The sequence below is a fragment of the Manacus candei genome, unplaced genomic scaffold, assembly GCF_025592945.1.
Source record: "Manacus candei isolate 608988 ecotype Guabito, Panama unplaced genomic scaffold, ASM2559294v1 h1tg000009l, whole genome shotgun sequence".
NCBI lineage: Eukaryota > Metazoa > Chordata > Aves > Passeriformes > Pipridae > Manacus > Manacus candei.
Genome location: NW_026138057.1, coordinates 5,798,056 through 5,823,550, shown reverse-complemented (window position 1 = coordinate 5,823,550; position 25,495 = coordinate 5,798,056). Strand labels below are relative to the sequence as shown.

Below are 25,495 nucleotides of genomic sequence, written 5' to 3'. Positions count from 1 at the left end.
GTCCTTACCAACAAAGAGAGAGAGTAGGTGGTTATGATGTCAATGGAAGACACTACAAAATCTATTGTTCCTCAGTTGTTGCACCAGGATCAATGATTGCTGATACTGTCAAGAAGCCCATGAAAATATTGACCCTGGAAGGAGTTGAACGGATAATATTAAGGTGAACTTTAGTCAGTGAAGAAACTACTGAAAACTCCAAAGTTAGCCTTAACAGAACAACTTAGGAATTAATCTGTTTCTTAAGCTTACTTCCACAAACCTTTACCTAATAACATACTCTACTTCTCTTCCCTGCTGCCCCCAACTTTAGTTCTGTTACAGAACACAGGTGCAAGCTCTAACAAACACAGACAATTCATACATAGATATATTTCCTTTCTTATGGAGCCTGACTCTCATGCAATGCTTTTGATGACTCATTGGGTCTTTTTTTTGTCTACCCACTTTTTGTTCCATGTAACTGTCCCCCCTTCTAGATGTATATAAGCTGGATGAGATTTAATACACAATAAAGTATTTTGTATTTATTGAAAGTATTTCAACCAATACACAACCAACTGAGTTTTTCAAGCTCGGGAACAGATGAGCATAAAGTCTTTATGCTGCTTATTGGACAAGGAGTAGGAACAGGCCCTGACAAATTACAAGATGATTTCATGGAAAATTAGGAAAAGTCTCTCTCTCAAGGTAGCCACAGTACCTGAATTCATCATACCCCCTATAAATTTTATGCAGACATAACAGTTATAATAGTGTTATTATTATCACTTTAGAGTGATGGTGATGATTTACTTAACAGAATATTCAATTTACTTATCCTAACAATACAGCAAAAAAATAGAACATTTACATTGTCTTCCTTGTGCCAGAAGGAAACCAAAATGGAGAGAGTGTATGTCTTATCCTACACAAAATCATCATGATCTCAGTTCATAAATCTATGATGTCATCTTGAGTACCACAATAATTATTTACTCACTGAATTATCTGTCATCTTGAAAGAGAAAATAATAAGTCATTTTCTTGGCTTTTGTTTTAAAGTAAACAATAGTAGTTTTCCATTCCAAACTAAAGAGGACCTTTCCATTGATCATGAATCATGGTCATTGGAGGGGGGCTTAAAAAATGATTCTTATCTTCTAATACCTGGAGGAAAGTGAGATGGCTACTACTGTTTTCATGCAGAAGAAATGCAGGTTTACTTCAGCTTCTAGTTAAAGTGGTGTATAGATAAGTATAACAAGTATTTGTTAACATGCAGTACTATTAAAGCCAGAATGTTTGCCTCCTAAATACTAATATAAATCCCTTGATAAAAAGCAGATTTTTATCAACAGTCACAGTATCTCCTGTAAATTCAGAGACAAGATAATGTACCGCAGTTTAGGTAGAATTTGGGTTGACACCAGATAGATAAGCAATTTTGCACAAAGTTGAACTACTCCTTTGTCCCAGTTCCAAATTATTTTCTACACTTTGAATGCCAATTAGTAACTCATAATCGCTTTCCAAAACGAGGTTTCCACACAGGTTTTTTTCCACCAAATAAACCCAAAGCCATATTGATTTGTACTCATTATTGTACACTTCTCTGCTACTGTCAGAAAATTATTTAAGCATTTCAAGTGATATCAGCATTGTGGCATTTAAAAAGTTATTCCAAAGGTGTACTCTAACAGACTGTCATTCGGTCTTTCAAACTCTACAGAAGATACTTTTTTCACTAGCATACTGATGCACAAAAATCTTTTCATGCAAATGTTCCCAAGCTCTATAGCCATCAGCTGCTCTCAGTTCCACATTATTTCAAAGGGTCTTAGACAGAACCAAGAAACATGTGAAAATTACCAGTTGCTGGAGAGCAGAGTACAGGAGATTACTAAATTGGTACGGGCTAAACTGGACAATAAATAAGATCACTTTTATTGCACTCACCGTGCACTCACCTTGACTTACTAGACATCTCAAGAAACAAGACACATAAATCTATTTTAGTCCTTTCAATGAGGCTTTCATTCTCACAGAGGGCAGTCTGAGAGAGTTTCTCTACTGTGTATACAGCCTGGCTATTCATATGAGGTGTGTAACACTATCTAATCTAGAATAACCCTGATATTCACTCGTTTGACCTTCTACAGGCCATCTAAACATACAGATTGACCATGTATCAGAGACTGCAGAGTCAAGAGCCTTCTCTGGGGCTTATTTCAGTAAGAAACAAAAAAGACTAGCCAGCTTATGGGATAAACTCTTAGAAAGTGACCTCCTTCAACCTGAGCATTACCTAATTAGGTCAAGTAATACTGAAGGGTAAAAAATTGAGGATTACATTAATGAAGGAACTGTGTATCCCAAAAACTCACGCTATGAAAATAATTTCTGGGGAGATGACTTACTGGATAATTCTGTAACGGCTGTAATCCTATCCTTCATAGAGCCAGTCTAAATAGAAAGGAGACCAGTAACAACTAAAAGGTTGTCAATAGCTCCTATAAAGTGAATTGGGCAAGAATGAGGAGTACTGTGAAAACAGGGTGGTTCTCCCACTCCATCATCTTCCTAGACAGAGGAGTTCTAGTCCTTAAAACTGCCAATCAGGTAGTTTTTGGAGTATCATTTTCATTACTGTTTCAAAACGTAATATGAAAATAGGGAGTTCTGTCTCTTCCCTCTTGTAGATTTCATTCATCATAGCATTAGATGGCTTCGTTTCTATCGCACATACCAAGTAATTAGATGATAACATTAACTCGTGTTTGCCAAAGTGAAATGCATGGATGGCACAAGCATTCTCTTCGGGGAGACTACATGCTCAGAGGAAAAGCAGCAATATTCAAACATGCTGAGAAGGAGCAGGAAAGAGAGCATTTGCATTGATTATTCTTCAAGTGAAATTAAAACTAGCAAACACAGCAAGGGCAGTCAGCTCAGTGTCAGTGTCACGTCATTAGGAAATGCTTGGTAAATGAAGAAAGATGCAAACATACTCTAATTATGCTCTAATCAAACTGTTGCGATGGTGAGCTCTGCACATATGGGAGAGGATAAATACAGTAAAAATCTGTTTTATCCTGGGCCTTTTCTATGTGGCATTACTGGTATTTTTTTGCCAATAACCATTACATTTTAGTACCAGTCTGGGTCCCACCTCAGCATTCTTTTACCTTTATTTCCACAGTAGTATTTCTACAAAAGGATTATCATAGAGGTGCATTTCATTAGCATGAAGCTACATAGATTTTTTAGATTTGGAATAATGGGGGTGCTGCTTGAGTTTAGTGGAACAGTAGCAAACTGTTCCATTCTATCTCATGGAAACAAAATAACTGTTATGCTCCAGCTCAAAATGCTGGAGGCAAACGTAGAGAACTTCACTGCTTCTAGCACCATTCAGGGATTCATTAGGTGGCTCTCAAGACACCCACCAGTTCTTAAGGAGCAGAATGTTAAGACTATGGGAATCGAACTCGCAGTTGAAGAAAGGAAAGTGTTGGCAACTCCCTGGTCACTGTAGATACTATTGCTAGTCTTCTCTGTATTTCTTTGGACTCCATTAGCTGTTTAAAAAAAACACAGGAAAATTACCCTCAAGCTAAACAAGAGGCTTATACTAGGCATAAACCCAGGTTGGGAATGTAATTTTCAGTAAACCATTGGCCAGGCTGACAATAATTACATTATGCCACTGGTTTCCATCAGGAAACACACTGAGTCAAATTATACAAAGAAAATAAATCAATAAAGCTCTTAGGACTTGAATGGGTGCTTTGCATGACCAAAAGCAAGCTGTTTTGTTTTGTTTCTTCATATGTTCATACAATATATACTGGAGCTATGAAGAATTGATGAATCTTGTCATGCTTTTCACAGCCTCAGTTATGGCAAGTGACATGACTGAGAGTTATACTTGTTTTATGTGGCCAACAGGCTTTCGGAAGGATGTCATCATATATTTTACTCACATCTCTAGAATATGATTGGAAACAAAGACTAGTTATGAATGGATTCACAGTGAGGAAAATTTGTATAGAGTCCATGAAGGAAGGGTTACTGATTCTTCCTAGAGGTGAAAGAGAGTAGCAAGCCTGGTAAATAAATCAGGAACCCAGTGTACCAGTGCATTACTACCAGAAGTACTTGCTTGAATATTTTTTTTTCTGAGTAGTATGATTATTGCCATCGAGATGTTTATCTTACTGCTTCTGCAGTGCTTTCCACTCCTTCACCCTTCGGAACAGCTGTAGAGTCCCCAGGTGAGCACTCTTTCTTCTGATCAGGAAAGAGGCAGGGAACAGAGGTCTACAACTCTGAGCACATTTTCTGGGAGCGGGAAGTGGTGGTACCAGAAGCAACAACAGGAAGGAATTTCTTCTGTCATTCGAGTCTTCCTTCTGTCCTACTCACTAAAGCAGCCAAAACCAAGGCCTAAAGAGGAGAACCTCTTGTCCTGTCTTACAAAGCTGTCTGTCTGTCCTTCACTGTTCTGTCCTTCAAAGGTCTCCCTGTGTCCCAAGTGCCCTTCTCCTTTCGAATTTTTTGCTCTGATATCTTAAGAATTTTCTCTCTGTCTCAGTCTCATACGTTTTCTTGTGCTGTAAGGATACAAACTAAGAAAAAGTTTAAGTTGGGAGCTTAAGTCTTACTTTCTTGATTTTTTTTTAGGAATTATTGCTTTTGTAAGTGTAATTCAAAACTCTTGTTCTCAGGTGGTCTTAAAAAATCTGAGAAGATTGTTTTCTTTCCTTGATGCAGCATTACTATTTTCTAAACTGTCTCAAACCATGAGGGATGGCCCTTGATTCAGCTCTAATATATTTTACCCAGCACCCAGAGTCAGAACTGTCAGCAGGACTCAAGAAAGCTGCTTTGGCATTTGCCACTGACATCTTCATCCCTTCTCCTGCTTTGTACACTTACCAGCTTAGACTAGTCCCCTTGCACATTAACTTTGATCTTTTTTCCACTTTCCAGTAAAGATTTTGCTCAATTTTTTGCTCTACACATCCTGCTCTTCCCTCAAGGGCTGCCTGTTCCATGCTACCCCTTCACCCAGACGATTCATAGGATTTCTCATCTACTTCTTCAGACCTTTTTGCCCAGTGAATCAACTTGTATACTCTTTATATTAATTAGGTACTAGCTGTCACACAAACGCTTTTGTGAATAACTCTGTTTCCTGCCTAAACACAGGAGTTCCATCTCAGTTCCTCCTGCTCAAAACGTTCTGCTCACTGCAAAGTCTTCTGGACTCTGCTGAGCAAACCCGAACCCTTCAGCTCTTCTCACTGACATACCTCAGTGCCTTACCCAAACTCTTCTTGCTGAGGTAAACCACAGCTTCCTGGCAAACTGAACATATTACTAATTGTGAATATGGAAAGTAAAGCCCTTGTTCAGATTCAAAGAGCCATGAATGCTATCTTTTTTGCAGACAAGAGGATGGGGGTGGAAACAGAGAAGAGAGGGAGCAAGAAAATTGTTTCCCTCATGTCATCTCCAATATTTTGGAGATCATCCTGCATGTACAGGAGAAATAATCAAGCCTAGGGACAGTGTTAAAAATGAAGTGCTAAAGAGCCTTTAAACATATAGTTCAAGAACTGGATGAAATTCATTCAACTGAGTGGTATTTAACTACCTCTGGCACACTTCTCCACCAAACTGCTTCTAAGCAGACCTGGCCTGCGGCAGGGAATAATGACAGAATGTGCTTTGAACACTATAAACAACCACAACACGTTGTGGGAATACCACCTTGTCGCTGTTACGTTGAGATGGCCAAAGTGACGCAGAAACAGTCTTCTTCCACAAGCAGGACAGGAGAGGGATAGATCCTTTATTGGAACAAGTCACGCCATTTATAACCCTTGGCATAACATCCATGTTACACCACAATTGGTGCTTTTTCATAAACATACATCACGATTGGCTGCTCTACAGCAATCTCACAATGATTCAGCATTTGTAGACTCATAGTGGCTAAGCTCCAGCAAGCTCACCGTGACTCCACAGAAAGCTCACAGTATCTGCCTCTATAGTCCTGTCTTCCTTCTGACAGACCTGCTGTTAACCCAACACGACCTATGCAGTGAAGCCAAACTGACTGCAACTATTAAAATAATGAGATGTTATTAGAGTTCTAAGAAATGTATGAAATCCAATCATCAGGGTACTCACAGAATTAACCCCAGTATTCATCAGACAGTTCAGTGCTGTAATGCACTGTGCTGAATGGTGTCACCTGGCTGTGTTTGTAAGAAGCTTGTCCCCGTGGCACGGTTGGGATCACAGGCTGTGCTGATTGCTGTGTTGGCAGTAATGTCAGGTGAACTAATTAGAACTCATGGAAAGCCAGGGAACTCAGGTGAAAGCAATAACATCAGGACAAGTCAAAGTAAGCCCCATCTTGTACAGGGCGACTGTTGTTGTAGTCTTTCCCTCTGTTGTGTAAAAATTCTTCTTCAGAGGTGTCAAAACAGTTTTCTTCTGTCACGTGAAATGTTGATACCTTGCAAAGCAACCCTTAATCGTGAGAGAAAGGGTCCTGTGCATAGCCTTTTTTTTTTCAATTCCAACATCTAGACTACGTGATTTGAGAAGCACTACAGACTATACATAAGGCAAACCTTCTGCCTACAGAGGCAGGAAAGAAAGCCTGGATCCTTGGGCTTCCTGGTGCACTTGGTAGGCCAACCTGGGCACTCCATGGGCAGTAAGAGCTTTCTCTCCTGGCACTTTTACCCTGGGAGAAATATTCGTCCATCTGGAATTTTCAGCGTGGGACTGGCAGTTGCAGCGTAGGCCTAAAAAAGAAAAAAACAGCCCTTCTCCCAAAGAAAGAAAGCCTGGAACCTTTCACTTTCTAGTGCACTTGGTGGCTCAGCGTGGTCACTCCATGGGCAGCAGGAGAATTCTGGTGTGGCACCTTTGCTCTAGGTGGAATCTTGGTCTATGCAGAATATTGAGAGTGGGACTGGCAGTTGCATCGTAGGCCTAAAAAAGCAAACCACAGCCCTTCTGCCCAGGAAAGAAAGCCTGGAACCTTTGGCTTTCTGGTGTACTTGGTGGTTCAGCCTGGGCACTCCATGGGCAGCAAGAGCTTTTTTGGTGGGACTTTTGTTCTGGGAGGAATCTTCATCTCTGTGGACTTCTGGGACTCAAACTGGTTGTTTCATTGCAGGGCTCAAAAACCAAAAAAAAAAAAAAAAGCGCTTATTGGCAGGACAGAAAGCCTGGAACCTTTGGCTTTCTAGTGCACTTGGTGGCTCAGCCTGGACACTCCATGGGCAGCAAGAGCTTTCTGTCCTGGCATCTTTTATCTGGGAGAAGTCTTTGTTCGTATACAATTTTAAGAGTTGGATTCACAAATAGAGGACAGGGTTGAAAAAAACAAAACAACAGCTCTTTCCCCAGGAAAGAAAGGCTGTAAGGTTTGGCTTTCTGGTACAGCTGGTGGGCCAGCATGGGCATTCGATAGGAAGCAAGAGCTCTATGTCCTGGCACCCATGGTCTTGGAGGAATCTTCATCCGTATTCAATTTTCAGAGTAGGTATGGCAATTTCAGCGCAGGGCTAAAAAAAAGGGAACCAAGTGGCCTTTCCCCCAGGAAAGTAAGCCTGGAACCTTTCACTTTCTGGTGCACTTGGTGGGTCAGCCTGAGTACTCCACGGGCAGCAAGAGCTTTCTGTCCTGGCACCTTTTCTCTGGGAAGAATCTTGGTCCGTCAGGAATTTTGGGACTGGCAGTTGCAGCGCAGGGCTGAAAAAAGCCAACAACAGCCCCTATACCCAGGAAAGAAAGCCTGGAATCTTTGGCTTTCTGGTGCACTTGGTAGGCCAGCCTGGGCACTCCATGGGCAGCAAGACCTTTCTGGTGTGGCACCTTTGGTCTGGGAGGAATCTTGGAATTTTGGGACTCGAACTGGCAGTTTGAGCACCGGGCTTAATAAAAAGGAACAACAGTTGTTATCCCCAGGACAGAAAGTCTGGAACATTTCAGAAGAAACAAAGTTCCAATACCTCAGGTGGGGGGAGAAACCCGTGGCAACCTGGGGAGGGGGGAGGGAAGGCAGGACTGTCCCCGCAGTTCAACAGCTGCTCACAGCCACCTGCCACTGCCCCGAGTCCTGGCAGGGTTGGTGCCCGTCTCCTGCCCAAAGAACTGTGCCCCCAGGGGACGACTCCCTGAGGAGGCCCAGGCGTTGTGGGTGCTGCTGCTCCTGTGCACAGCCTGCTGCTGTTGTCTGTGGCTTGGGCAGCAGCCACTGTGCAGCCCTGCCCCAGGAGCCCCGCGCCCTCCCCGTGCTGGCAGCAGCTCTGCGGGCCCAGAGCTCTGGCTCAGCGGGTTCTGGGCCACAGACCCGTGGCCTGGGCAGCCGCGGGGGTCCGGGCTGGCCCACAGCCCTGCCTCTGCCCCTGCCCCTGGCCGGCAGCACCCAGCGGGCGTGCCCCGGCAGGGCCCCCTTGCCCTCCTTGTCCCCAGCCAGGCCAGCCTGGTCCCCTTAGCGCTGTCCCCACCCTCCTGACCAGGCCTCCAGGCCTTCTGCAGCAGGCATGGCAGACGCCCCAGGCAAGCGCCACAGCAGCCGGCCAACACACGGGCGGGACACAGACAGCACTTCCTGCCTGTCACAGGGCTTCTGGCCATCTCCAAGGACCTTTTTCTCAGGGATCCCCATAGCTCCAGGCTTTGCCCATCTGCTCTGCTGCAAGCTTGGAGGCTTCAGCAGAGCACCACCAAAGGCCAAGGGCACTTAGGGTTCTTTCTCTTCTCACCGCAAACCTGGGCAAGTGTTGCTAAGCCCAAGGACCCTTTTTCCCCTCTTCCCCAATCCCCTGTGGAAAGTGAGCACCAAATAAGACTCCTGAGCCTCTGTACGTGACAAGAGGAATTTTATAGTCCCATGCTGGGGTCGAGGAAAGTGCTTGCAGAGCAGGGGTCTTCCTCGCAGGCTCACGTGGCCCCAGCAGACACAGCTTCCCACGTCAACCCTCCACAGAGCTCTGGCAGCACAGGCAGAAACTGCCCCACAGAGCAGGCCGGGTCTTGCAGGCCCTGCAGAGCCAGTCTCGCAGCTGCGGCCGTCTGCAGGATGGAGCTCTATGGACAGCTTCGATGACACGGCAGCTCTGACGTGCCAGGCTCGAGACGGTGGGGCTGGTGTCGTTCCTCATACCCTCAAGGGCTGCAACAGGGAGCAACAGAGCCAAGGTCAGAGCCTGGATCTGTGGCCACCCAAGAAGCCACTCCAGCCAGGGCCATCTCACCCAGTTCTTGCCATGGCCAAAAGGGAGCAGGGCCCAACAGGATCAGATGGAAGGCGCCGGCCACCAATCCCCCCCGTGCCCCTGAAATCTCTCCCTGCTCTGCCCAAGCCGTTCCTCATGCGTGCAGGGAGCAGAGCCCTCCGCAGCTGGGACAGGATTGCAGCTCCCTGCCCAGGCTCTGTGCTCCTCCACTAGCCCCCGCTGAGACCACGCTGCCCTCACTCACTGTCCATGATGTCCTGCAGCTCTTCAGGCTGTCCCTGCATATACCTCCCAGCCATCCCTGGGAAGACAGGTGCTGTCACGGCCCAGCAGCACAGCTCCCCCCCAGCGGCGCTGCCGGCCCGGCCACACGCCCTCCTGCCCTGGCAGGGCTGAGCCCGGGGCCTTCCGGCCTCGGGACGCCCCAGGGCTGGGCTGGCACAGGGCGGCGGCAGCCGCCGGGGTACTTGGGGCTCCACAGCACATCCCTGGGCCGGATCCTGCTGCCGCTGCAGCAGCCGGGGCTGGGGCCGAGCTGCGGTGGGGCGGGGAGGGACCTTGTGGCTCACCTGTGAACCTGATGGCTGCCTCGCGCAGGGGCTCCTGTGGGCTCTCCAGGTATGGAAGGGCCTGGCGCAGGTACTCGGCCACTCGGCTCCGCTCCTTTTCCAGCTGCAGAGAGTGGCAGGGCATGGAGGGAAGGGTTGGCTGGGGCTCTGCCCCTTGGCCGGGCGCTGCCTGCGCCCAGCACTGGCCTCCCCTGCCCGCACCCCCAGGGAAGGCAGCAGCGTGTGGGGCACAGGCTGCTGTCCCGCAGGCGGCTGCAGCAGTGGGCAGGGGCACAGGGCCAGCCCCACACTCTGGGCATCGGGGGCTGGGGGCTGGTCCAGCCTGGGGCTGGGGCTTCATGGCCGTCCTTACCAGGCACTCGCTGAACCTCCACAGCTCCTTCTTCTTCACGATCTTCTCGAGATCCCTCCTCTTCACTAAGCCGGCCACACAAAGCAGCGCTTCCACAGAGGCCTGCAGAGCAACAAGCACTGGGAGATGGCACCACGGCCCAGGGCAAAGGACCCGTGTCCCTGGAGCAAGGCCAGGAGGAGGCTGGAGCCCCTAAGGTGCCAGGGCAGGAGGCAGCCCAGCCCCCTCCCATGGGGACACCAGTCCACAAGTGCTCACCTCTGCCACTCTCTGGTTCTCATCATGGCAGTGGAAGAAGAGTGGAAGCAGGCTCTGGTGTACGTGTGGCTTCAGGGGCTTTTTTCCCTCTTTCTCTACCATCAGCATCACCCCACGGAAGAGGAGGATGGAGGACAGCTGCACACTGCTGTCAGCCTGGTGGAAATGGAAAGACCTCAGCACTGAATTCTCCAGGCCCACCTGGGCACAGGCCTGAAAATCCACAAGGCACAAAGTTTCCTGCCAGCACCCATTGCCTGTGGCTGTGGGGCACAGAGCCTTACGTTGTCGAAGAGCGGCTGGAGCGCCTCAGCCAACTGCAGGGCGGTGGGGCTGGAGAGTCGGATGTCTTTGTCCGAGAACAGAAAGCCGAGGATAGCGACAGACATCCTGACCAGCTCTACATCTGCGTCCCACAGGAGCTGAACCAGGCTTTGGGTCAGGCTGCGCATTCTTTTGGCCTGTGAGGAACACAAGGCTGTGCTGTGAAGCCCTGAACGGCTGCAGCGCCAACCCCGCTCTGGCGGGGCAGCCCCACGGGCTGCTGCAGGGCCCAGAGGCCAAAGGCCTGTCCTGAGGCACTCGGGCAGCTGAGCGGGGAGGCAGCAGAGCTGGCAGCGGCTGTGCTCCCAGCTCCAGGATTCCAGCACGGCTTCAGCCAACTGCCCCTTCCTCACCGTCACAGCATCCTGGCTGAGCACCACGAGGCCTCTCAGCACCTGGCGACGCATCTCTGGGCACTCGCTCCACAGGTGCCTTGAAAGGATCGGCAGGATGCTTTCGCCACAGTCGGTCACCTCCAGGTAGACCAGGGCCTGAAAGGTATGGAGCGGTGACGGGCTGCCCGGCCGGCAGCAGCCCGCACCCGCACAGGGCTGGGCCCAGGCAGCAGCACAGGATGAGGCACCGTCCCAGGCAGCCCTGCCCAAAAGCAGCAGTGGCTCTGCAGAGCCCCTGGGCTCCCTGCTCTGCGCAGGCCACTTGCCCACTCCTCTGTGCCACCCAGCCCTCGGATTCCTTGACCTTGAGGAGCCAAGAGGGAAGTGAGATTGCTGGCAGCAGAGGGACCCAAAACACAGCTTGGCACAAGTGTCACCCCAGCAGCAAGGGGCCAAGGGCGCACAGTGGAACCCCCCCCTCTGCCCCAGCTCCGTTCACTGGGCTTCCCCCGCAGATGCGGCTGCAGAAGGCCAGAGAGGTGGAGGCAGCTCGGCCAGGCAGTGCTCGCCATCAGGCTCACCTCCACAAGGAACGCCATGGCAGGGAGCTCCCAGGGACACATCTCTTCACTGAGCAGCTCCAGGAGGCAGCATACGATGCTGCAACACCAGGCTGTGCAGGCAGAACACATCTCCCTGGCAGGGGGAAAAAGGCACTGTCATGCCCAAGCTGGCTGGGCAAGCCTCTCCCGCCACTCACTCCCAGAGGCCTGGTCTTTCCCCAGCACCCTGGCAGGGGACGAGGGCACTCTGGCAGGCGGTTCCTCCTGTGCACCCGCCTCTCCCAGCCTTTTCCACTCTGCTCGGCCATCCCTCGGTGACAAGGCCCTCTGGCCCACGACCACGGGTACTGTAGGGGTGCCCCGTGCAGAGGGCAGAAATGACAGGGGCAGCGGGGACAAGGGGGTCTCACCTGGCCAGCAGACCCACCGCGTAGTGGTGGGTGTCAGCGCTGAGCAGCGTGTCCCAGCCACGCTTGCGTTCCATGGCCACCAACACGCTCTCACAGCGCAGACGGTGCAGCAGGGCTTTGATGGTCACCACTGCAAACCTGTGTGCAGAGCAAAGGCCAGGTCATGCTGGGAGCCCTGGGCAGCCCCAAAGGCGTGGCAGGGACAGGAGGACTGGGATGGAGCACCTGTTGGGGTTGGTGGGAAGGCTGTGTTGCTTCTGGCATTCCCTCCAGAAGGTGTCAACCTCCTCCAGCATCTGCACTGTGCTGAAGAACACTTGGAACAGCAGATGCACAAAGAGGTTGGGGAAACACCCCCTCACTGCACGCGTGCAGCAGAGCAGATGGAGGATCTTCCAGAGTGCCAAGGTTGCCTGCAAAAAGCAAACCAGCCGGAGACAGCGCTCAGTGCCCAGACATCCATGTGGCAGGGCCCGAGCGCGGCAGGGAGAGGCCAGGGGAGACGCAGGAGGAGCACCCGGCCTGCTGCCCCTGAACCTGCCCCTAAGCCAGCTTTGCAGCCCAGTGCCTAAGGCAGGGAGATGCAGTGCTGGGGGAGGAGGAAGAGCTGCCGGGGAGGAGACGTGAGGGTGAGCAAAGGCCGGTTCCAGAAACTCACAGCCAGGGCAAAGACTTCTGTTTCATCCCCATCCAAGGTGCACATGCTGCAGGCTGGCCAGCTTCCCAGGACAAGGGCAAGTATCTGCAGCACCGGCTCGGCAGTACTTCTTGAGGAGATGATTGTCCTCCACATGGTCACCGCAGCTCTGCGGGGTCAAAGCTCTGTGTCAGCGGGCTCTCAGCCACAGTGCCACGGCCTGGGCACTTCCCGCTCCCAGGTGACAGAGCCGCAGCACCGTGAGGAGCAAGGAGGGCATATGGGAGCAGGATGCGCGGCTGGCATGCCAGGGCTGGGAAACAGAAGAGCCAGAGGCTCCTGGAACTCTCGGCCTGACAGACACCTGGGACGGGCTCTACAGGGGAATGGGCTGGTGAGCCCTGGAGGCAGGGGGGCCCATACCTGTCACAGGATGGAGCTGAGCGCAGCACAGTCACCGCCACATCCACGGGGTGTGCCTCGACCAGAGCCAGCACAGCCTTGTCTAGTCTGTGCTCAGCAGACGCGTTGGCCGTGAGCCACCGGTGGATGTACCTGACCAAGGCCGGCACCTGGAAGGGGGCACGGGGGAGAGTTGGAGAGCTGCCAGAGCCAGCAACTTGTCCAGCTTCCCCCGACAGGTGCTTCCCTTCCCACCACTCTCCGCCGGCCTCAAAGGCTGAGGGGGCCCAGCGGAGCCATCGTGAGGGGCCACCCAATCCCTGCAGGGCTGGAGCCCTGGCCACAGGCTGCTTACTTTCTTGGCATTGGAGACACCATTCTCCACAAGCAAATCCAGCAGGGCAGCACTGGTTTCGGCACTGGAGAGGTCAGAGTTTGCCATGCCCCCGGCGCCCATGGCAATGGTCTCTTCCCTCCAAATGCACCTGGTGAATTCGCAAACCATCTGCAGGAGAAAGGCAGGAAGAGAGGGATGTGCCCTCGAGAGCTTCCACAGAGGTGCCAGGCTGAGCAGGCCTGACAGCAGGCCCAGCCCAGGAGGCGACGGCTGCAGGTACCTGGGCTGCCCTGCGGAAGCGGCCACGGGCGCGGTCCTGCTCTTGTGTCCGGGCCCGGCCTGGATCTGGCAAAGAGCAAGTGCGGTCAGATCTGAGGGGCTGCAGGACAGGCCGGAGAACACGGCCCAACCCCGCGCTCCACAGGCGGGGCCGGCCCCGGGATGCCCAGTGCATGGAACTGCCGGGGGATCAGCCCCGGGCCCTCCTCCCCCCTCCCTTTCCTTGGCCATGTCCACAGGGAATGGGATGGCAAGAGGCCCATCTGGCTTCAGCCACCAGCCCTGGGGCCCAGTTCTGCCACTCACCCTCCTGCAGGGGCTGGGACCGCTCCGCCTCCTCAGGCTGCTGTGACGGGGCAGCTCCAGGGCCTTCCTCCTCCCCCTCCTTCAGCCAGGCCAGCTTGGGCACCCTGGGGGGGCTCTGCTCCATGTCTCTGTCTGGCTTCACGGCTTCCTGCAGGACAGATGGCACGCAAAAGCTCTGGGTCACCAAGTCCTGCACAAGTGCCTTGAAGGCACCTGCAATACAGGAGGTTTGGGAACGCTCCGGCTCATCAAGTCCCACAGGCTGGCCTGGAGGGGCCATGGGGGAGTTGGAGAGCTGCCAGAGGGAGCAATTTTCCCACTTTCCCCCGAGAAGGGCTTCCCTTCCCACCACACCGTGCTGGCCTCAAAGGCGGAGGGGGCCCAGCAGACCTGACTAGAGGGGCCACACAATCCCTACCCACAGGCTGCTTACTTCCACAGAGACAACTCTCTCCCCGGGAATGTCCAGACTAGGAGCATTGGACAGGCGCTGAACGGGTGTGATGTCAGTGCCTGCCATGCCCTGGGTGGTTGCGCCATCAGCCTCGGCCGTGAGCTCACTCGGCGTGGGGTCAGGCTGTGCCATGACCTCGGTTGGTGTGATCCTGGTCCTTCTACGCCGAATGCCCACAAATTTCAGAAAGGCCTACAGGAAAACAAAAGGCAGGGAAGAGAGGGATGTGCCCTGAAGAGCTCCCACAGAGGTGCCAGGCTGAGCAGGCCTGACAGCAGGCCCAGCCCAGGAGGCGACGGCTGCAGGTACCTGTGCTGCCCTGCGGAAGCGGCCACGGGCGCGGTCCTGCTCTTGTGTCTGGGTCCAACCTGGATCTGGCAAAGAGCGAGCGCGGTCAGAGCTGAGGGGCTGTGGGACAGGCCGGAGAACACGGCCCAGCCCCGCGCTCCACAGACGGGCCCGGGCCCGGGATGCCGGGGGCTGCCGGGAGCTGCCGGGGATAAGCCTCGGGCCCTCCTCTCCCCTCCCTTTTCCTGGCCATGTCCACTGGGGATGGGATGGCAAGAGGCCCAGCCGGATGCAGCCACCAGCCCTGGGGCCCAGCTCTGCCACTCACCCTCCTGCAGGGGCTGGGACCGTTCCGCCTCCTCAGGCTGCCGTGCTGGGCCAGTCCCAGGGCCGTCCTTCTTCTTCCTCCCGAGACACCTGCCCAGGCTGAAGCGTCTCCCTGCCATCCTACAGTCGGGCCTCAAGGGCACCTGCTGCAGGGATTGGAGACGCCAGGGAAAAGCTCCGGGGCACCAAGCCCCAGAGAATGGCCTCGAGGGCACCTGCCGCAGGAACTGGAGACTCCTCGCCAAAGCTCCGGGTCACCAACTCCCGCGGTCTGGCCTCGAGGGCACCTGAAAGAGACAAAAGCCTACGAAACGCTACGGGTAAGCAAGTCCTGCAGTGCGGCCTCAAGGGCACCTGCCGCGGGGCTTGGAGACACCTCGCAAAAGCTCCGTGTCACCAAGTCCCACGGTCTGGCCTTGAGGGCACTTGCAGCACAGAAACGCCTCCAAAACGCTCCGGATCCGCAGGGAAGGAGTTGGCTGCGCGGGGGCTCCGCACAACACCGCTCTCTCCCGTCCGTCCCGTCGCACGCTCCGAGGAGCACTGAGGCGTGGCCACCTCACCACCACTACTATGTCAGCACGTGTCACAAAGGGCCCTGTGACACCCTGCCCAAGGGATAGTGCTGAAGCAGACCAAGGAAAATCCATATGGAATCCATAGGGTTTGATGTAGTACTGTGTGTGTTACAGCCAGATAGGGGAATTTATTGCTCTTATGTAATGAGGGGTCAGGGGGAGAACAGGTTTAGTAATTGAGGCATAAAAGATGAGAGCAAGAAACCAACAAACCCTTACCTTTTGTTGGCTTTGTGGCTTTCAAGTGACTGCCTCAGTAGTCACTGCTTTTTCCTGTCATAGTCTGAAACAGTTTCTCAAACACAAATCATATTGCTTTTCATGTTTTTGCATAACAATGAATAATATGAAATCTTTGGGGATCTCTCTTTGGATTGGGTTCTGTAAAACTATGGATACTTGAGAAGAAAGTCTTTGAAAAGGAAGAAAGGTTGTGTTTAGTTGGTTTTTTCTCATGTAACAATATCATGCATGTCTTGTTGAAATACACCTGGCATGGCAACAAATGTTTGGTAAATTTGACTTTTTTCCTGGCATCGATTTAAAAACTGTCTATCATTTTTTATTCTGACTGGCCATTCCTACTCAGTAGGGAGTAGAGGATCACTTCAATCAGTTCACAACCAGTGGTCACAATTAGCTTTTACTATCTATTCCATAAGAATAACACTCTGAAATTTTTATGTTTTCTTTTATTCATTATCAATAGCAAATTTAGAAACAAGGACTTATTTATTATTTATAATTACAGTAAATATTATTTTTGTACCAGAGTTTCGCTGTGTAGGACATACTTTTATTTTGTTTGTTTCCTGCCCTTCCTTTGGTTATATTTTTTGTCTTCTTGTCAAAACTGTTCAATTCGAAGTGGAGGAGTCCCAGAAATTGCAAGCTCTGTTGAAGAGAACTTGCTGTTCTTTAATAGAGCAGTGCTTGACCTGCCTATACATGGTGCAAGTTGGGGAGCAAAGCAGTAGCAAGCAACAAAAATTCTTGACTTTTTCATCTGTTCTTTTTTCTTTTCTTTTTATTCATGCATTCATCTCCAGATAGAGACATAGTCTGGTAGTACTTTCTTGAAGGAAAATTACTTTAAAACAATGAAACACTCGGGTTTGAGTCAGTGTTTTGTGGCTTTTAATTAGTCCTTACCAACAAAGAGAGAGAGTAGGTGGTTATGATGTCAGTGGAAGACACTACAAAATCTATTGTTCCTCAGTTGTTGCACCAGGATCAATGATTGCTGATACTGTCAAGAAGCCCATGAAAATATTGACCCTGGAAGGAGTTGAACGGATAATATTAAGGTGAACTTTAGTCACCTTAATATTATCTTTAGGAATTTATATTACCTTTAGGAATTAATCTGTTTCTTAAGCTTACTTCCACAAACCTTTACCTAATAACATACTCTACTTCTCTTCCCTGCTGCCCCCAACTTTAGTTCTGTTACAGAACACAGGTGCAAGCTCTAACAAACACAGACAATTCATACATAGATATATTTCCTTTCTTATGGAGCCTGACTCTCATGCAATGCTTTTGATGACTCATTGGGTCTTTTTTTTGTCTACCCACTTTTTGTTCCATGTAACTGTCCCCCCTTCTAGATGTATATAAGCTGGATGAGATTTAATACACAATAAAGTATTTTGTATTTATTGAAAGCATTTCAACCAATACACAACCAACTGAGTTTTTCAAGCTCGGGAACAGATGAGCATAAAGTCTTTATGCTGCTTATTGGACAAGGAGTAGGAACAGGCCCTGACAAATTACAAGATGATTTCATGGAAAATTAGGAAAAGTCTCTCTCTCAAGGTAGCCACAGTACCTGAATTCATCATACCCCCTATAAATTTTATGCAGACATAACAGTTATAATAGTGTTATTATTATCACTTTAGAGTGATGGTGATGATTTACTTAACAGAATATTCAATTTACTTATCCTAACAATACAGCAAAAAAATAGAACATTTACATTGTCTTCCTTGTGCCAGAAGGAAACCAAAATGGAGAGAGTGTATGTCTTATCCTACACAAAATCATCATGATCTCAGTTCATAAATCTATGATGTCATCTTGAGTACCACAATAAGTATTTACTCACTGAATTATCTGTCATCTGGAAAGAGAAAATAATAATTCATTTTCTTGGCTTTTGTTTTAAAGTAAACAATAGTAGTTTTCCATTCCAAAATAAAGAGGACCTTTCCATTGATCATGAATCATGGTCATTGGAGGGGGGCTTAAAAAATGATTCTTATCTTCTAATACCTGGAGGAAAGTGAGATGGCTACTACTGTTTTCATGCAGAAGAAATGCAGGTTTACTTCAGCTTCTAGTTAAAGTGGTGTATAGATAAGTATAACAAGTATTTGTTAACATGCAGTACTATTAAAGCCAGAATGTTTGCCTCCTAAATACTAATATAAATCCCTTGATAAAAAGCAGATTTTTATCAACAGTCACAGTATCTCCTGTAAATTCAGAGACAAGATAATGTACCGCAGTTTAGGCAGAATTTGGGTTGACACCAGATAGATAAGCAATTTTGCACAAGGTTGAACTACTCCTTTGTCCCAGTTCCAAATTATTTTCTTCACTTTGAATGCCGATTAGTAACTCATAATCGCCTTCCAAAACGAGGTTTCCACACAGGTTTTTTTCCACCAAATAAACCCAAAGCCATGTTGATTTGTACTCATTATTGTACACTTCTCTGCTACTGTCAGAAAATTATTTAAGCATTTCAAGTGATATCAGCATTGTGGCATTTAAAAAGTTATTCCAAAGGTGTACTCTAACAGACTGTCATTTGGTCTTTCAAACTCTACAGAAGATACTTTTTTCACTAGCATACTGATGCACAAAAATCTTTTCCTGCAAATGTTCCCAAGCTCTATAGCCATCAGCTGCTCTCAGTTCCACATTATTTCAAAGGGTCTTAGACAGAACCAAGAAACATGTTGTCCTAGTTAGGACAGCTGAGATCAGTTCATCATGGTGGGTGTAACCCAAAACTGTGTATTCTATAGCCTTCCATGTCATTTCCCAGAAACTAGACTATTGTTGTCAGTAGACTCTTCGCACCCTCTGCCCATAGAGCCTGACTCCTCAGGCTATAAACTAGGTGTTAAGAGGCCTGTGAGATAGGAGGATGTTTCTGTCCTCACACCCTTTGTGGAACTCCCCGCCCTGAGGGGAGCACTGAACATTCCTGCCTGAACTGGAGGATATATAATCTTGGAGTTTTGGAACATTTTTCAACCCACTCGTGGGATCCAGAGGACGGCTGCATCTCATCGCTCTCAACCAGACTTAGACCACCACTGGACTGCGATCACCAGTTCTGGCCAGACTGCAGCAGCTCTCCCACCAGCAGGTTCTTCCCCTCTCCCTTTACTTTGGACTCAAACAGGGCCCAAGGAACACCACTTTGTTCATGCCCCAGGGTACTGGGTTATACATTTGGGTTTTTGTGGGTTGAGACCAATTGTTTGTTTGTATGATTGTACTTACTGTATTATTTTAATAAATTGTTATTCTGACTTATAATCTCTTCTTTGAGTTGAGTTCATTCCCCCTGCTGGTTAACTTTTAAACCAGCACATATATGAAATCCAATCATCAGAGTACTCACAGAATTAACACCAGTATTCATCAGACAGTTCAGTGCTGTAATGCACTGTGCTGAATGGTGTCACCTGGCTGTGTTTGTAAGAAGCTTGTCCCTGTGGCAAGGTTGGGATCACAGGCTCTGCTGATTGCTGTGTTGACAGTAATGTCAGGTGAACTAATTAGAACTCATGGAACCCAGGGAACTCAGGTGAAAGCAATAACATCAGGACAAGTCAAAGTAAGCCCCATCTTGTACAGGGCGACTGTTGTTGTAGTCTTTCTTTCCCTCTGTTGTGTAAAAATTCTTCTTCAGAGGTGTCAAAACAGTTTTCTTCTGTCACTTAAAATGTTGATACCTTGCAAAGTAACCCTTAATCGTGAGAGAAAGGGTCCTGTGCATAGCCTATTTTTTTTCAATTCCAACATCTAGACTATGTGATTTGAGAAGCACTACAGACTATAGATAAGGCAAATCTTCTGCCTACAGAGGCAGGAAAGAAAGCCTGGATCCTTGGGCTTCCTGGTGCACTTGGTAGGCCAACCTGGGCACTCCATGGGCAGTAAGAGCTTTCTCTCCTGGCACTTTTACCCTGGGAGAAATATTCGTCCATCTGGAATTTTCAGCGTGGGACTGGCAGTTGCAGTGTAGGCCTAAAAAAGAAAAAACCAGCCCTTCTCCCAAAGAAAGAAAGCCTGGAACCTTTGGTTTTCTGCTGCACTTGGTGGACCAGCCTGGGCACTCCATGGGCAGCAGGAGAATTCTGGTGTGGCACCTTTGGTCAGGGAGGAATCTTAGTCTATGTAGAATATTGGGAGTGGGACTGGCAGTTGCAGCATAGGCCTAAAAAAGCAAACCACAGCCCTTCTCCCCAGAAAAGAAAGCCTGAAACCTTTGCCTTTCTGGTGCACTTGGTGGGTCAGCGTGGGCACTCCATGGGCAGCAAGAGCTTTTTTGGTGGGACTTTTGCTCTGGGAGGAATATTCATCTGGGTGGACTTCTGGGACTCGAACTGGCAGTTTCAGTGCAGGGCTCAAAAAACCAAAAAGAAAAAACGCTTATTGGCAGGACAGAAAGCCTGGAACCTTTGGCTTTCTGGTGCAGTTGATGGCTCAGCCTGGGCACTCCACGGGCAGCAAGAGCTTCTTTGGTGGTACCTTCGCTATGGGAGGAATCTTCATCTGTGTGGAATTTTTGGGAGTAGGACTCGCAGTCTCAGTGCAGGGCTCAAAAAACCAAAAAAAATCCTTCTTCACAGGAAAGAAAGCCTGGAAACTTTGGCTTTCTGGTGCACTTGGTGGCTCAGCCTGGGCACTCCATGGGTAGCAGGAGCTTTTTTGATGGTAGCTTTGCTCTAGCAGGAATCTTCATCTGGGTGGACTTCTGGGACTCAAACTGGCAGTTTCAGTGCAGGGCTCAAAAAACCAAAAAAAAAATGCTTATTGGCAGGACAGAAAGCCTGGAACCTTTGGTTTTCTGGTGCACATGGCGGGTCAGCCTGGGAACTCCATGGGCAGCAGGAGAATTATGGTGTGGCACCTTTGGTCTATGAGGAATCTTCATCTGTCTAGAATATTGGGAGTGGGACTGGCACTTGCAGCGTAGGCCTAAAAAAGCAAACCACAGCCCTTCTCCCCAGAAATGAAAGCCTGGAACCTTTGGCTTTCTGGTGCACTCGGTGAGTCAGCGTGGGCACTCCATGGGCAGCAAGAGCTTCTTTGGTGCTACCTTCGCTCTAGGAGAAATCTTCATCTGTGTGGAAGTTTTGGGAGTAGGACTCGCAGTTTCAGTGCAGGGCTCAAAAAATCAAAAAAAAAACCAACCATTCTTCACAGGAAAGAAAGCCTGGCAGCTTTGGCTTTCTGGTGCAATTGGTGGCTCAGCCTGGGCACTCCATGGGCAGCAAGAGCTTCTTTGGTGGGACTTTTGCTTTGGGAGGAATCTTCATCTGGGTGGACTTCTGGGACTCGAACTGGCAGCTTCAGTGCAGGGCTCAAAAAATCAAAAGAACCCTGCTTCTACAAAAGAAAACAAGCCTGGAACCTTTGGCTTTCTGGTGCACTTCGTGGCTCAGCCTGGGCACTCCATGGGCAGCAAGAACTTTTTTGGTGGTACCTTCACTCTAGGAGGAATCTTCATCTCTGTGGACTTCTGGGACCTGAACTGGTGCTTTCAGTGCAGGGCTCAAAAAACCAAACAAAAACACTTATTCACATGAAAGAAAGCCTGGAAGCTTTGGTTTTCTGGTGCACTTGGTGGCTCAGCCTGGGCACTCCATGGGTAGCAGGAGCTTCTTTGGTGGGACTTTTGCTCTGGGAGGAATCTTCATCTCTGTCGACTTCTGGGACACAAAATGGCAGTTTCAGTGCAGGGCTCAAAAAATCAAAAAAAACCCCACTTATTGGCAGGACCGAAAGCCTGGAACCTTTGGTTTACTGGTGCACTTCATGAGCCAGTGTGGTCACTCCATGGGCAGCAAGAGCTTCTTTGGTGGTACCTTTACTCTAGGAGCAATCTGCATCTGTGTGGAAGTTTTGGGAGTAGGTCTTGCAGTTTCACTGCAGGGCTCAAAAAAAAAAAAAAAAAAAACGCTTCTTCACAGGACAGAAAGCCTGGAAGCTTTGGCTTTCTGGTGCAATTGGTGGCTCAGCCTGGACACTCCACGGACAGCAAGAGTTTTTTTGGTGGTACCTTTGCTATAGGAGAAATCTTCATCTCTGTGGAAGTTTTGGGAGTAGGACTTGCAGTTTCACTGCAGGGCTCAAAAAAAAAAAAAAAAAACCTTCTTCACAGGAACGAAAGCCTGGAAACTTTGGTTTTCTGGTGCACTTCATGGCTCAGCCTGGGCACTCCATGGGCAGCAGGAGCTTTTTTGGTGGTACCTTCGCTCTAGGAGAAATCTTCATCTGTGTGGACTTCTGGGACTCAAACTGGCAGTTTCAGTGCACGTGCCAAAAAACAACAAAAAAACCCGCTTATTGGCAGGAAAAAATAAACCTGGAACCTTTGGCTTTCTAGTGCACATGGTGGGCCAGCCTGGGAACTCCATGGGTAGCAGGAGAATTATGGTGTGGCACCTTTGGTCTGGGAGGAATCTTCATCTATCTAGAATATTGGGAGTGGGACTGGCACTTGCAGCGTAGGCCTAAAAAAGCAAACCACAGCCCTTCTCCCCAGAAAAGAAATCCAGGAACCTTTGCCTTTCTGGTGCACTTGGTGGGTCAGCGTGGGCACTCCACGGGCAGCAAGAGCTTCTTTGGTGGTACCTTTCCTCTAGGAGAAATCTTCATCTGTGTGGAATTTTTGGGAGTAGGACTCGCAGTTTCAGTGCAGGGCTCAAAAAACCAAAAAAAAAATCCTTCTTCACATGAAAGAAAGCCTGGAAACTTTGGCTTTCTGGTGCACTTGGTGGCTCAGCCTCGGCACTCCATGGGCAGCAAGAGCTTTTTTGGTGGTACCTTTGCTATAGGAGCAATCTTCATCTGTGTGGAAGTTTTGGGAGTAGGATTTGCAGTTTCACTGCAGAGCTGAAAAAAATCAAAAAAACCCCACTTCTTCACAGGAAAGAAAGCCTGGAAGCTTTGGCTTTCCGGTGCACTTGGTGGGTCAGCCTCGGCACTCCAAGGGCAGCAAAGAGCTTTTTTGGTGGCACCTTCGCAATGCGAGGAATCTTCATCTCTGTGGAATTTTTGGGAGTAGGACTCGCAGTTTCATTGCAGGGCTCAAAAAACCAAAAAAACCTCCTACTTCACAGGAAAGAAAGCCTGGAAACTTTGGCTTTCCAGTGCACTTGGTGGCTCAGCGTGGTCAATCCATGGGCAGCAGGAGCTTCGTTTAGTGGTACCTTCGCTATTAGAGGAATCTTCATCTGGGTGGACTTCTGGGACTCGAACTGGCAGTTTCAGTGCAGGGCTCAAAAAACCAAACAAAAACCTCCTATTCACAGGAAAGATATCCAGGAACCTTTGGCTTTCTGGTGCACTTGGTAGGTCAGCGTGGTCACTCCATGGGCAGCAAAGAGCTTCTTTGGTGGTAGCTTTGCTCTGGGAGGAATCTTCATCTCTGTGGACTTCTGGGACTCGAACTGACAGTTTCAGTGCAGGGCTCAAAAAGCAAAAAAAAAATCCTTCTTCACAGAAAAGAAAACCTGGAACCTGTGGCTTTCTGGTGCACTTGGTGGCTCAGCCTCGGCACTCCATGGGCAGCAAGAGCTTTTTTGGTGGTACCTTCGCTCTGGGAGGAATCTTCATCTGGGTGAACTTCTGGGACTCGAACTGGCAGTTTCAGTGCAGGGCTCAAAAAACAAACAAAAAAACCGCTTATTGGAAGGACAGAAAGTCTGGAAGCTTTGGCTTTCTGGTGCACTTCATGGGTCAGCCTGGGCACTCCATGGGCAGCAAGAGCTTCTTTGATGGGACTTTTGCTCTAGGAGGAATCTTCATCTGGGTGGACTTCTGGGACTCAAACTGGCTGTTCCAGTGCAGGGTTCAAAAAACCAAAAAGAAATCCTTCTTCACAGGAAAGAAAGCCTGGAAACTTTGGATTTCTGGTGCACTTGGTGGGTCAGCCTGGGCACTCCATGGACGGCAAGAGCTTTTTTGGTGGTACCTTTGCTCTAGGAGAAATCTTCATCTGTGTGGACTTCTGGGACTCAAACTGGCAGTTTCAGTGCAGGGCTCAAAAATCCAAAAAAACCCATTTCTTCACAGGAAAGAAATCCAGGAACTTTTGGCTTTCTAGTGCACTTGGCGGACCAGCCTGGGAACTCCATGGGCAGCAGGAGAATTCTGGTGTGGCACCTTTGGTCTATGAGGAATCTTCATCTGTCTAGAATATTGGGAGTAGGACTGGCACTTGCAGCGTAGGCCTAAAAAAGCAAACCACAGCCCTTCTCCCCAGAAAAGAAAGCCTGGAACCTTTGGCTTTCTGGTACACTTGGTGGGTCAGCGTGGGCACTCCATGGGCAGCAAGAGCTTCTTTGGTGGTACCTTCGCGATGGGAGGAATCCTCATCTGTGTGGAATTTTTGGGAGTAGGACTCGCAGTTTCACTGCAGGGCTCAAAAAACCAAAAAAAACTCATTCTTCACAGGAAGGAAAGCCTGGAACCTTTGGCTTTCCGGTGCACTTGGTCGCTCAGCGTGGTCACTCCATGGGCAGCAAGAGCTTTGTTTGGTGGTACCTTCGCTATAAGAGGAATCTTCATCTGGGTGGACTTCTGGGACTCGAACTGGCAGTTTCAATGAAGGGCTCAAAAAACCAAAAAAACCCATTTCTTCACAGGAAAGAAACACTGGAACCTTTGGCTTTCTGGTGCATTTGGTGACTCAGCCTAGGCACTCCATGGGCAGCAAGAGCTTCCTTGGTGGGACTTTTGCTCTAGGAGAAATCTTCACCTTTGTTGACTTCTGGGACTCGAACTGGCAGTTTCAGTGCAGGGCTCAAAAAACCAATCAAAGAAAACGCTTATTGGCAGGACAGAAAGTCTGGAAGCTTTGGCTTTCTGGTGCACTTCATGGGTCAGCCTGGGCACTCCATGGGCAGCAAGAGCTTCTTTGGTGGTACCTTCACTCTAGGAGGAATCTTCATCAGTGTGGAAGTTTTGGGAGCAGGACTCGCAGTTTCAGTGCAGGGCTCAAAAAACCACCAAAAAATCCTTTTTCACAGGAAAGAAAGCCTAGAAACTTTGGCTTTCTGGTGCACTTGGTGGCTCAGCGTGGGCAGGAGCTTTGTTTGGTGGTACCTTCGCTATAAGAGAAATCTTCATCTGGGTGGACTTCTGGGACTCGAACTGGCAGTTTCAGTGCAGGGCTCAAAAAATAAAAAAAAAAACCACTTCTTCACAGGAAAGAAATCCAGGAACCTTTGGCTTTCTGGTGCACTTCATGAGTCAGCGTGGTCACTCCATGGGCAGCAAGAGCTTTTTTGATGGGACTTTTGCTCTAGGAGGAATCTTCATCTGGGTGGACTTCTGGGGCATGAACTGGCAGTTTCAGTGCAGGGCTCAAAAAACCAAAAAAAAATCCTTCTTCACAGGAAAGAAAGCCTGGAAACTTTGGCATTCTGATGCATTTGGTGGGTCAGCGTGCTCACTCCATGGGCAGCAAGAGCTTTTTTGGTGGTACCTTTCTCTAGGAGAAATCTTCACCTCTGTGGACTTCTGGGACTTGAACCGGCAGTTTCAGTGCAGGGCTCAAAAATCCAA

General features: G+C 49.3%; 1 protein-coding gene and 2 long non-coding RNA genes across 4 annotated transcripts in view; all 3 read right to left on the bottom strand.

Annotated features, from left to right (window-relative positions):
- LOC127466086 (maestro heat-like repeat-containing protein family member 6) overlaps positions 1-15,211 on the bottom strand; it is a 38,724-nt gene extending 23,513 nt beyond the window's left edge. Inside the window, exons 1-10 of the mRNA XM_051776690.1 lie at positions 15,094-15,211; positions 14,787-14,851; positions 14,457-14,669; positions 14,024-14,171; positions 13,719-13,783; positions 13,457-13,606; positions 13,123-13,271; positions 12,721-12,868; positions 12,288-12,475; positions 12,063-12,200 (exon numbers count right to left, since the gene is read on the bottom strand). Of these exons, the coding sequence (XP_051632650.1) occupies positions 12,063-12,200; positions 12,288-12,475; positions 12,721-12,868; positions 13,123-13,271; positions 13,457-13,606; positions 13,719-13,783; positions 14,024-14,171; positions 14,457-14,669; positions 14,787-14,851; positions 15,094-15,211 (1,382 nt within the window). The remainder of the gene's footprint in view (positions 1-12,062; positions 12,201-12,287; positions 12,476-12,720; positions 12,869-13,122; positions 13,272-13,456; positions 13,607-13,718; positions 13,784-14,023; positions 14,172-14,456; positions 14,670-14,786; positions 14,852-15,093) is intronic.
- Positions 15,212-19,966: 4,755 nt separating this feature from the next.
- On the bottom strand, positions 19,967-25,201 carry LOC127466252 (uncharacterized). The gene is made up of 3 exons (XR_007902668.1): positions 25,124-25,201; positions 20,257-20,539; positions 19,967-20,067 (listed from the first exon to the last, which is right to left on the bottom strand). It is a non-coding gene; the product is annotated as an uncharacterized LOC127466252 (long non-coding RNA).
- Positions 20,640-25,119, bottom strand: LOC127466250 (uncharacterized). Of its 2 annotated transcripts, XR_007902666.1 has the most exons (5): positions 25,034-25,119; positions 24,281-24,472; positions 22,559-22,750; positions 21,336-21,407; positions 20,640-20,758 (listed from the first exon to the last, which is right to left on the bottom strand). It is a non-coding gene; the product is annotated as an uncharacterized LOC127466250 (long non-coding RNA). The 2 variants fall into 2 exon arrangements; XR_007902665.1 differs by lacking the exon at positions 25,034-25,119 and having other exon boundaries at positions 24,281-24,559.
- Positions 25,202-25,495: the final 294 nt, after the last annotated feature.